Source organism: Alexandromys fortis, unplaced genomic scaffold (assembly GCF_014885135.2).
Source record: "Alexandromys fortis isolate MF-2015 unplaced genomic scaffold, M_Fortis_MF-2015_v1.1 scaffold_1, whole genome shotgun sequence".
In the NCBI taxonomy this organism is placed as follows: Eukaryota; Metazoa; Chordata; class Mammalia; order Rodentia; family Cricetidae; genus Alexandromys; species Alexandromys fortis.
In genome coordinates, this window is record NW_026067927.1 from 11,855,079 (window position 1) to 11,868,185 (window position 13,107).

The 13,107-nt window shown below is 35.4% G+C and overlaps 1 protein-coding gene across 8 annotated transcripts in view; it reads right to left on the reverse strand.

Annotated features, from left to right (window-relative positions):
• The window catches only part of Nfat5 (nuclear factor of activated T cells 5), an 83,545-nt gene that overhangs the window by 39,478 nt on the left and 30,960 nt on the right, over nt 1–13,107 (reverse strand). For all 8 annotated transcript variants that reach the window (XM_050143483.1, XM_050143480.1, XM_050143481.1 and 5 more), the window contains one exon: nt 12,980–13,105. In XM_050143483.1, coding sequence (XP_049999440.1) covers nt 12,980–13,105 — 126 coding nt within the window. The remainder of the gene's footprint in view (nt 1–12,979; nt 13,106–13,107) is intronic.

The following is a 13,107-nucleotide window of genomic DNA, read 5'->3' on the forward strand; positions in this document are numbered from 1 at the left end:
TTAGATAATAAAAAGCTGTGCTAGTAAATTAACTGAACCCAACTGAAAGTACGTATCAAAACATGTAAATACATGAAAGAATGACGACCACCCCCAAATTTTCCATTGTTGTCAAGGTTGAAGAGCACAGTCATGTTAGCCATCCGTAATGTGATCTATGTAATGCCACACTCAAAATTTTTCTCCCAACTACCATAAGTCAAAGAACCTGAAGGAGTAGATGACACCAGTTCCACTTTTTAGTTTGTATCCTTGTCAAATGCAGCAGCTGAAACTAGAAAATTCAGTCACTTTTAAACTGCATTCCAATTTAAAGAAAAATTTATTAATTTTATATCATGCATTAATGCAATGTTTTCTTAGTAAATAAATATTCCTAAAGATCTGTAAAAACTACAAAATCTAGATGCTAATGTCAATGACAATTTAGAAGCTGATTTGTAGCCACTTTGGGTTTAAAGTTTTTTCCTTTTTTTTTTTTTTTTTCCTTTGGAAAATGCTATGATACTCATTTTGGATATGTTTTGTCCAAAGAAAGATATATCTAATGTTCCTCCATCTGTTCCAACTATTAGCTATAAATGAACCTAAATTTTGTGATAGTTGTGTCTATATTCTTGATTTTCAGAGGAACACTAGAAGACAGTATGCACTATTTGCAATGGATGACACAAAGCAGCATGAATGTTGTGAACTTGTATTTCTAAAGCACTTCCCCCCTCCTCCTTTCTGAGTTTAACTTTCATGCACACAAGAATGCAAACTACAAGCATCCCTGCCAAGGACAAAGGGAAAGTATATATGTGCAAAGCCACAATGAAGTCAACAGCAAATTATGTATTTGTTTTGATCCAGGGTTCCTGGCTTACAGCTCCTAGCAACTTCCTACATTAAATAGAACAATAAGCCTCTGTGGTTAAAGTTTTGGCTTTCCACTTCAAAATGATAAAGACAAAAGATGGGTTTTGTTTGCTTGCTTTTCTCGACAGCATCTCTCTTGCTTTTTAGTTTTAATTTATAACAAACACCTTTCAACCGCCTGAGACTGTATTCATAATGTGATCTGGGGAACAGTTGTTAAATGATATAAGATGGTAGGAGAGTCTGGTTGCCACAAGAATAAACTATGTCCTCAAAGGGTTAGTGCTCACCCATCCTCCAACTTCAAGGTAGCAGAAGGCCTGGGGGTTAGAGTAATAAACAACAGTCAAAGATTTAGTCAATCCTATTTATATAATGGAAGTCTCTTAATTCAGATATCCAGGAAAGTGAACAAGAACACACCATGTCCCAAGAAAGAGGCACGGCCAAACTCCCACTTGAGATTGAGGCTTCCAGACCTTGTCCTATGCATCACCTCATTGTCTATTCATTTATCTGCTTTAAAATTCTTTTTATAGCCAGGCAGTGGTGGTGCACGCCTTTAATCCTAGCACTTGGGAGGCAGCGGCACATGGATGTCTGTGAATTCCAAGCCAGCCTAGTCTACAAGAGCTAGCTCTAGGAGAGTCAGGGTTGTTACAAAGAGAAACCCTGTCTCGAAAAACCAAAACTATTTATAATGAATTAGTAAATGTTTCCTGAGTTTGGAGTTGCTGTACGAGTAAATTAATTAAACTCAAAGAGGGAATCATGGGAAGTTCACTTATAAGCAATTAGATCAATACTGAATTCTATTAAGTTAAATTGGCATACAAGCTGGGTTGAAGATTAAAAAGGATTTAGTATTTGAAATGTAAAATGCTTAGAATGTATAAGCATTACAGCAGCAGTGTCTGAGAGCGTATAGAGAACTATCTGCCCCCTTCCTCCAGAAAGCACTACAACAGCATTTCCTAATGTGTAAGACAATTATTTATTTACATATTAGCATTAAATTACCATGAAAAAAATCCATAGAATTATTTCATTAAAATGTAAAGATAAAAACAATAACAAGGACATTTTAGATTTCTAAACACTAGCCTGTCAATTTCAAGCATTCCCAGAAAAGTAATACAGAATATTTCTGGGAATACTATAAACATGTAATCATTCAAAAAAACTTAGTTGGAGCTGGGCCGTAGTGGTACACGCCTTTAATCACAGCACAGAAGGCAGAGGCAGGCAGATTCCTCTGAGTTCAAGGCCAGGTTGGTCTACAAGAACCAGCTCCAGAACTGGCACCAAAGCTACACAGTAAAACCCTATCCCTAAAAACCAAAAACAAAACAAACAAACAAAAAATTAATTGGTATTCTACAGAACTGAAGTGACAATAAAAAACCTTGCTTGTTTATATGTACATATTTTTTCCAATTCGTTTTTTCATTGGTGGGAGGTGATTTGTCTGAAGCAGTCTTACTATGTATCTCTGGCTGACCTGTAACTTACAGAGACCTGCCTGCTGCTGCCTCTTCAGTGCTGTGATTAAGCGAATGTGCTCCGCTTTTTGGTTTTTGGGTTTTTCTTTTCTTTTCTTTCTTTTTTTTTTTTTTTTTTTGAGTTAGGGTCTTGCTATGTAGCCCAGGTTGGCCTTGTATTCACAGCCCTCTTCTTGCTGCATCCTCCTGAGTGCCGAGGTTGCAGCTGTTCACTACCACCCTGGCCTTGGACCTTGGATACTCATTTTTATCTATAAGTTCCTGTGAAGAAAATATGGTGATTACTTCCCTCATCTGTTTTCAGTACAAACCCTTTTGTATGGTTGGCTGGCTGGCTAGCTGGTTGGTTTGTTGGTTGGTTTTTCAAGACAGGGTTTCTCTGTATAACACTCTTGGCTGTCCTGAAACTCACTTGGTAGACTGGAATGGCCTAGAACTCAAAGAGATCCACCTGCCTCTGCCTCCCAAGTGCTGGGATTAAAAGCACGTGCCTCCACTGCCCAGCAGCAAAGACCCTATTTTTTATCGGTTAGGACTGTTCAGTCTTTGTGAAATTGCTACATATTAAAAAATATAGAGACCCCCAAATAAAAATGTTTTAATAAATGCTTTTATTTCTCTTTTAAGAGATTTTTATTGTATGTGTTAAGAGAATTATTTTTATTGTATGTGTATAGGTGTTTTGCCTGTATGAATGTCATTGTACTGAGTGCTTGCAGTGACCACAAAGGTCAAAAGAAGAGGGCACTGGGTTGCATGAGACTACAGTTACAGACTACTATGAGTCACCATGTGAGTACTGGGACCCAAACCCTGGTCCCCAGAAAAGCACTTTTACTGCCTTACAAGCAAAACAGGTATAATGTATTTCCATGATTAATTATACAATTTTATTTGTTCCTCGAGTCTCTTACCTATCTTTTATAAACATGGAAATTTTCCTGAACTCACTGAATCATCTAAGTAGCATATGAATATATTTTCATTTTCTTCTGCAAAATAACTATTTTTGAACTTAGCCTAATCTATATAAGATCCACAATACTTCCTGTGACCACAGAGAATATTACAAACCAAAAGGAAAACCGACCCTATCAGTCTATAATTTACTGGTGAAAATTTATAACCTCAAGAGAATATATTAATTTTAAAGATTAAAAAGGAAGTGAATCTTGGCATAGTGGCATATGTTTTTAATTCCAGAAGTTGGGAAGCAGAGGCAGGTAAATCTCTATGAGGAAAACATCAACATCACGTCTCTTGTGTCCTATTCTCTGCAAATTAAATGTCACCCATGATGATGAGCTTGAACTATGCATATGGCTTCTATTTTTTAAAGTTAAAATTTATTGTTATATTTATTTATCTCTTCATTTATTTTATGTGTGTATGCTCACGTCATTGCATACAATTAGAGGTCAAACGACAAACTGTGAGTTGGTTCTCTGTCGTGTAAGTTCCAGGAATCCAGCTCAAGTTTGTCAGGTGTGGTAGCCCTGTGTGCCATCTTTTAACTGATAGAGGAAGTTAGAACACAGCTTAGTAGCAGAGCAATGCCTACCACATGCGACCCTGGCTTCACTCCCCTTACAAAGAGAAGTGACACATCACTAAAGGCTACCAGGAATGTTCAAAGTGCCTGGGATAAAAGATTTGTCAGATAAATATGCCAGAATATACAAATATCTAATTTGTTAGAAAAATAAAAACTGGATTTTAAGTTTTATCACATAAAGAAACATGTCTATTTCATATATCTCTTGCTTAAACTACTCGTTAACCTGAAGAATTCAGTTCTAGATGGGTCATGTCAATTACAAGTTATTCATTAACATTTTAGTGCTTAAAATGACATTATAAAGGGCTTATATTTTATCTGATCTAAAATACTTGGAGAGAGCTCTGAAATCAGAACTTTTCTTTAAAGTCCTCAAAATAAATAAACAGGTTTCACTGATTTAAAATATCGTTCCATAAATGGTATTTAACTAAGACCCTGAGTTCAGATCTGATCCTAGTAATTAAATATGCACATATATTTGTACATTTTCAACTATCTTGTGCACATTAGTTGAATTTTCTAAAAGGTCACTACAAAGGCCATGACCTTCTGTACTGTATTATGCAAACCAATAGTGGAACAGAGAAGGAGGCAACTACTGCCTACTCAAAAATATTCCTAAAAACCAATATAGGCACTTGGTACACACTTTCTGATCTATAACAAACCATTGAATCTTGGTTATTCTTGATGAGGAGCAATATTTGTCTTATTGGCAAACACCTTGTCTTATAAAAGTCACCAAATATATATTTTGAGTCTTATTTTCAGATCAAAAAAGACAGACACTCAGAAAAAATTCTAAGGACATTTGTGTTATCAATAAACTGAAACATAGAAGACACAAAGTGGCTGCAAACCTGCTTTTTCAACACCTTACATGCCAACCTTCATTTTCTACTTTTCTTATTATAAATTATTGTAAAGTTTAAAACTTTACAAACAGATTTAGTTTCAATCAGTATCAATCCACTATTTAGGGGAAAAAAGGAAGGAAGAAAGAATGAAAGAAAACAGGACTTATAAAGAAGTCTGAAAACAAGACCGACCTATACCCTGGGTGAGATTGGATGGGTTAAGTGTCTCTGGTACTATTTGTCTTCACTATTGACAGACACTGTCATACAACCCACCACACGATGCCTGTCTTTGAATGGCGAAGCTAGAATGCAAGTTAAGTGTATTAATAGAAAAACAACTAGCATCCCAGCATATAAAATAAGCAATGCAGATTACTTTACAAAAAAAAAAAAACAAAAACAAAAACCCAAAAACTGTAGGATTGATCAATTTACATGTTTAAAACAGTTTCAATTTCCCACACGTAATTCTCCCACCCAAGTTTACATGCTATAATAATCATCTTTTAAGATAAACTTTAAAATTTTAATTATTAACATCAGATAAATGCATGTAAATTTTTTACCCAAAACTTTGGTTAACTCATATTCACCAATATTTTCCAGTTTATAAATGCAATCTAATCCATAAGCCAGAATGCTCTATTTTGTGTGGTTGTTTAAAAATTTTAGGCTGCGCCTTTATTCAAATATTCTTAAGAAGAGACATATTCTGAACAAAGCACTTAAAGCTATAACAAAGATCCTATTTCAAAACAAAACAACAAATACCAACTATCTTTAATTTCTTTGTCATACCAGTGGCCACATACTTCCATATAGGTCTTTCAAAAAGTTACCAACTAGATATGGTTGGCCCATGACTATCATCTTAGCATTTTAGAGGCCGAAGAAGAGGACTGCTATGAGTTAAGAAAGTGCTAAGAGTTAAGAAACTGGGCTAAATAGTGAGTTCTAGGCCAGTCTGATAGTGTGATGGGGTCTCAACAAAACAACTGGATGTAAACTGGGTGGTGGTGCATACCTCTGATCCCAGCCCTCAAGAGGCAGAGGCAGGTCCTGGTCTACAAAGCAAGTTCCAGGACAGTCAGGGCTATACAGAGGAACCCTGTCTCAAGAAAAACAAAAACAAAAAATCAAACAAACAAATCCTAGCATTCAGAAGACAAAAGCAGGCAGATCTCTATAAGTTCAAGGCTAGCCTAGAATCCATAGTGAGACCCCCACCTCAAAAAAAAATAATGCTGAAACAGAGATTGCTCGTCTTATGAATAAAATATAAAGATTTAAGTGCTTAGTCAACTCTGCAAAACTATCATATTTTAAAAGGGGAGAGGGGACTGTGTTTTACTGTAAGCCCAGGCTGGCCTCAGGCTCCCTGTGTGCAAAGAATGACCTTGAACTTCTAATCAATCCCCTGGCTTCCACCTCCAAGCCTGTGGGACTACAGGTGTGTGACACTATGTCCAGTTTACACAGTGTAGGAAATTTAAACCCAGGGCCTTGAATACACTAAGCACTATACCGAACTGTACCCACAGCCTTAAAATGAATTTATGATTTATTATAATTATGTTATAACTAATATTATTATTAGTGTATATATATTTCATGCATCTACATACCTGAGGCCATGTAAAACATATTTTTGAGTGAAACATGACTGAGTGGAATAAAAGCTTAAGCCCTGCCCTAGCATCCATCAAGGAGTACAACAACTTCATCAAGAAAGAAGAAAGGTACTTGTAGCTAGAAGGGTTGAGATACAGCTGCAATGATAACACAATTCTAACATTTTCTTCACCTTCTTCCTTGGCTTTTTGTTATTTTGGGTTGTTTTTTTCTTTTTCTGGGTACTAAATATTGATCTCCGATCCATGTCCATGCTAGGTATACACTGGACCACTGAGTTACATGTCAGCTCTTGTTTTGTTGTTTAACAGAGTTTTACATGTATTTGAGATTCTCCTATCTCTGCTTCTGAGTACTAGGATTACTGGTTTTGTTTTGTTTGAGACAGGATTTCTCTCTGGAACTCCAGGCTGGTCTCGAATTCAGAGATCCACCTACCACCACCCCTCTCTCCACAGAGCTGGAATTAAAGGCATGCACAAACACCACCCCTGCCCCAAATTCCTATAGTTTTAATTTAGATGATTAATAGGTCTAAAACGACTTAAAGCATAGCTGTTCTTTGGTTACAGATCTTTAATTTTCTAGTGTCCTCTCTAGTATAAATAGCACTCACTCAACAGGTTGCTTCAATGTAGAAAATACTTGTTAGATACTTGAAATTTATTAATTGCCATAGCATAGAATTCAAAGAACCTAGAAAGGTTCTCTTAAAAAGTTTGTATCTTAGATATTAAAAAGTTACAAACTTAAATTACATCATTAAAAACTCACTAATTATCCTTTCTGTGATATTGCCAAGTCAGCAAAAGTGAAGGCTCATCTGCAATCAAACCTCTACTTGATAAACAACTCACTATCAGTGGCCAAGGAAGGCATTGCTGCTGGATGTTAGCACTGCTTTATTAGAGGTGCTGATGGCTCAAAGAGCATAACATGTAGAATTCACAAAGCTTTTAAAACCTTAAACAAGTGCCAAAGAACACCTTAGTATGCTAATATACAATTGTAATGAGCCTGTGTATGTCAAGTTGGTGGAGGCTCTTTATGCTGAGAACTATATAAACCTAATAAGGTTGATGTCAACTTGGGACAAAACTGACCAGGAGAGAAACCCAATAAAGTGGTTGATTGAAGTTGTGTGGGGCTTACAAATTTCACAGGCCAAAGATGTCAAAGAGACCTTCAAATATAAAAATGAACAACAATAAAACAAAATCACAAACACCTTGGCTCATTTTCTTCTAAACAAACAAAAAAGCTACAATAAAATTTTACCCTGATCCAGGTATGCTGACACACGTCTGTAATCCCAGTACTTGGAGGGTCAGGAGAATCAAGAATTTGAGATCATCCTCTGCTACATAGCTCAACACTATCTGAGACCTTCTCTCAAATAAATAAATAAATAAATAAAAATACTAACAGCCCATCAAATGGCTTGGGCAAGTGAGGGCACTCACCACCAAACCTGAGGATTTGAGTTTGATCCTGGGCCATATAAAATGAAAGAAATTCCCAAAAAGTTGTCCTCAAACCTTCACAAACACACCACAGAAAACACATTCCTCAATAAATAAATAAATGTTATAGAACAAATTTAAAAATTACCAAAACAAAACAAATAAACCCAAAACCAAACCAAAATAGAACAGAATAAAAACCCTACACTGAACTAATAATGGAAATATTCAACAGAGACTCTCTATGTGTGATGTATTGGGGGGGGTGTATTCACTAATGTGGAAGTATATATGGAGACCAGCCATTGATATCAGGATAATCTTCCTCAATCACTTCTCCACTTTGTTTTTTATTTTTTTGGGGGGACTCGCTTGCCATTCATTTTTGACTAGACTGGCTTACCATGGAGCCTTTGAAAGGTCCACCTGTCTTTTCACACACACACTCTACCGCAGTGACAGGGTTACAGAAATGCACCAATGCAACAAGGTTTTACACAGAGTCTGCAAATCTGAGATAAGGTCTTCAATCACTTTCAGCATTTCCGTAGACCTCAAGAGACATTCTATTGTACATGCTTTATGACTGTAGCTGTCTATACATGTTTTAAAAAGCTACGTTGTGAATTAGCATACTGAGGCTATGCTGCTTCTAAGAAAGACAAACTAGTAACCCAGAATTTGGAAGCCAGAGGAATTGGAGTTCCAGGCTAGGCTTGTCTATATAGGGAATTTGAGATCCTGTCCACATACATGCATAATAAATACTAACATAATTACTTCAAGTAAAATATAAACTTTATGAAAACAATTAATTATACACTAGCTATTAACTTTTCACTGAATTATAAAACGTATAGTTTTATCAATTCTTTGTTGTTATTTTAGTTTTTTTTGCTTTTTTTTTTTTCGAGACAGAAAATCACCCTAAGTAGCCCAGGCTGGCCTCAAACTAGCAGCCATCCTTGAAGGCTATTGAAAAGATTTTTAACTCAAATTCTTGAGGTAAACAATGAATTGCTTGCTGGGTATAGTAGCACATAGCTATAATCCCAGCACCCTAGAGGCAAAGGGAGGGGAAACCCCCATTGTTTGAAGGCAGTTTATTCTAAATATAAACTAAGAAATATAATGCCCATCAAATATCCCCCAAATGAAAACAGACAAACTAATTTCACTTTTTTTGGTGTCTGTTTTGGGGGTGGGGGGAGGGCAGTCGTCCCACGTAGCTCAGGCTGGCTTCAAATTCACTATGTAGCAGAGGAAGACCTTGATCTCCCCACCACTTCTCAAATGCTGGTATTATAGATATACTAGACCTGATTTCTTAAATTGAGACAAAAAAAAATGGTTAATACTGATTTCCATGAAAGATTTATTATTATAAACAAATCTCAGGATTAAAAACTCTAAATGTGCTAGGTGGTGGCGGAACCCACCTTTAATCCCAGCACTCAGGAGGCAGAGGTAGGCAGATCTCTGTGAGTCCAAGGTCAGCCTGGTCTGGAAAGTTCCCAAAAGCTTACAGAGAAATCCTGTCTCGAAAAAAAAAAAATCTAAAAGCCTAAAAATAATATTTGATTTGCTATAACTTGTTGGTCAACTCCTTATTTTGTTAATACTATTAATTATAGTGGTATATTATTTGTGTTTTAATAAATAAAGCTTGCCTGAAGATCACAGGGCAAAGCAGCCACACTAGTCAGTCACACAGGCCAGAGTGGTGGCTCACACCTGTAATCCAAGGACTAGGGAGAGAGGCAGACAGATTTCAAGGTTAACTTGGCTTAGACAAGTTCGATCCAGTAACAGATCCAGGTGGTGGTGGTTTACACCTTTAATCCCAGTGTTTGGGAGTCACACACCCTTAATCCTAGCACTAGGGAAGTGGAGACAAGGATGGAGGGAGTGGCTGGGTTGAGAGGGGAATATAAACTGGGAGAGACAGGAATTCACTGGAGTGTGGAGTCTGAGGATTCCTGGAGACAGGATCTTGCCCTTTCAGTCTGAAGATTTGGTAGAGGTAAAAGTGGTTGGCTGCTTTGCTCTTCTGATCTTCAGCTTGAACCCCAATATCTGTCTCTGAGTTTTTATTATTCATGCAACAACTAATTCATTGACTTTTTTTTTTAAGAAATGGCCTCTGTCATAGCTACCTACGGAACCTGCAATATGATCTAAGGTTTTTATTTCTGAATCTGTCATTTATTGACATATTAAACTTCAAACTCTTAACTAGTTTCCCAAAAGAATTTTTTTTTCCCTTTCCCGTTTTTTTTTCCCCCGAGACAGGGTTTCTCTGTGTTCAGGCAGGTGAACAAATTTCAAACTAATGAAAGGTTTTGACCTGGTCTTCATATAGAAGAGGAGAGGCCTCCTACCCTCGTCTTCCTTCACCCTAACCCTGCGTCTCATAGAGCAAAAAAAAAGAAGATACTAGAGTATGTAAAGGAGTAATAGTACAAAGACCAAAATCCTAACAAATTAAAAGGGACTGAGAGACATCCTTTACCCAGGATTCTGGATTGTGGATCAGCAGCATCACATTTATTTACACCCTCAGTAATATGTGAGGCAGAAAGAAAAAAAAAATTGGTGAATCTGAGAAACACATTTTTAATAAATAATAAAGAATGTCATGAACATACATATTCCCGGTCTCTAAAATTTTTTAAGATTTAAACTGATTTAAAATGTGTGAAACACAAACCTTTATGGCAGAACTAGAAGTCTGTTCCCACCAGGCCCTCATACCTGATAGCAGCCAATCCAGCTCCTTCAAAACTCTGAAGAATTAACTATATCAAGAGTCATCATTTTTATGCATTTCACATGTAAACAGCAAATGCTACAGATTTTTGTTTTTAAAAACATCAGATATTAAATTAATGTGCATTTTCCCTAGCTATCAAGCTTTTGGTCAGAAGGACACTTAGTAACTTGGTAATATATTCCCAGTTTTTCTCTTTGATAGTTGTATCACCAAAGTTATCAATCTGATAGATAAAAATGTGGCTCCAATGATTTCACATATAATACATACTGATGTCCCTAGAACTACTACTCTGTAATTTAAACTCTTATCTTTAACAATATATAATAAAGGAGTCTTTTCGATTAATAAGACATCAGAAAATAAAATAAACTAAAAAAGAAGAATTGCAAATTAAAAGATTGATTACTTGGATTTAAATTACAGAAACTTTCTGTGAAATGAAAACTTTCAAAGTTACCTTTTTATTCTCTTTACCGCTTTTATAATGCCAATGATTTCAAGATAGTAAGAATTTACTGGGGTCTATCTTGGTGGTAGAGCACCTGCCTATCATGCATGAGGCCTTGAGTTTAATCCCAAGGTATAAAAATAAATACATTTATATATTTATTTATATATATATACACACAGAGATAGTTTTAGAATATTTCCTTTGGTCAAATCTTTTATTTTCATGTTCCAACTCATTGCTTTGAATCTAATTTACCTGGAAGGAATTTCTCAACTATACATAAGGTGAAACTTTTCATTAGTGACCCCAAATCAAGGGCTTTAAATATTTACACATAAGAATTTCTAAAACATGTAGTGCTATTTAAAAGCAAGTGTTGTTCTTTTTCTAAACTTAGCTAATTTTTTTCAGCTTTTAAAAGGAACTGGATCTACTGTAAACAGATGTTAAAAAGCACAGAAGAAACAGACTTGTAGTTCTATGTAGATTCAAAATGTCCTTAAAAAAACAATTTCAAGACACAAAAGAAATCAGTTAGTCAATTTCTACGTGTGGATTTAAAGTGAAACAATACTACTTTAAAATATTTTCTATTTTATTTTATGATTCAATCTTTAAAAACTAGATTTAAGCTCCAAATTCAAAAAAAATATTCAGAGCCACTTTAGAATCTGGTAGATATGAAGTGAACCAGATCATCTTATCAAATTGATCATAAAAAATGCACTAATTCACAATTAAATCCACAGAAACTGTTAGAAAATGTCTGGCCACACATGAACAGTGAGAAGGGCCAATATTTCTTTATCATGCTTAAATCTTTCCTGCCCTCAACCAAGAAGGCTTCATACTGCACTGTTTGGCTTGAGAAAGGCTAATGGTATACAGGTTAGTGCATATAAGAAATTAAATACCTGCTGCTAGAACACAGTACCAATACTGTCATTAGGACTACAGCCTTCCCTTTTGGTTTTTCCTTGTGAACCTTTTGATGGACTTTAAATACCATTTTAAAGGATAACAAGTATCACAAGGCAGGAAACCCCTATAGGAAAGATACAACCTTCAGAAAAGTAGGAATAATGTATCCATTTTCTAAAGCAAATACATTTAGCATCCTATAAACCCAACTTCTTAAAGTACTATAGTTGGGCAAGCTAATAAGGAAATCATTCATACTAATTTATTATTAAAGACTTTTTTCGTCTTAGTTTATCTGTCATGTTTTATCCTAATTCAAAGAAAAGTCTGAACCAATTTAACTATAGTTATAAAGTGTATGATTTGAGAGCTGAGTAAAAATAAACTTGACAAACTTCAAACATTTTTAATGCTTTTCACTGGTACTGGAGAGTGTATTTACATATAGTACTCAATTTTTTATTATTTTCCATGAATTTAAAATAAATCAGGCCACATGTATATTTAAATATAGGAAAAAGGTTATAGCTACATCCCTATAAACAGAAAAGAAACTTGAGAACTTGAGTCCTTTTTCAGATCATATAACATTTTTCCCTTTGAGCAAGTCTTTAAAAAAAATACCATTTTCTAGCCATAGCTTGGTATTTAACCAATTTATGTGCACTCAACAGTCATTTTAAATTGGTTCCTATATCTGAACACAAAGTCCATTTTAGGAAATAGCATTTATAAATGTACAAAAATTAAAAATTTTATATATACACATATATATACATAAATTTTAAAAAATGAAAAAATTGAAAACCTTTCCATTTAAAGGGTATAGTCTTTAAACCCTTCTAAAACAAACCCTCAAATCATACTCTTTTTGAAATAACTTTGCCAATACTGTTCATGTAGGCCAGATAAAACCCTAGTTTTCATGAGTGAAGTAAAATGGAATGCATACCAGCAGCAACTACAGCTGGAGGAGGCGAGCCTGCCTCACCACCACTTGTCTGACTCATTGATGCTACAGAAGTTTCTCTAGGTGGAGGTAACTGTAACTCCTTTGGGAGAAGATCATAGACAGATTCT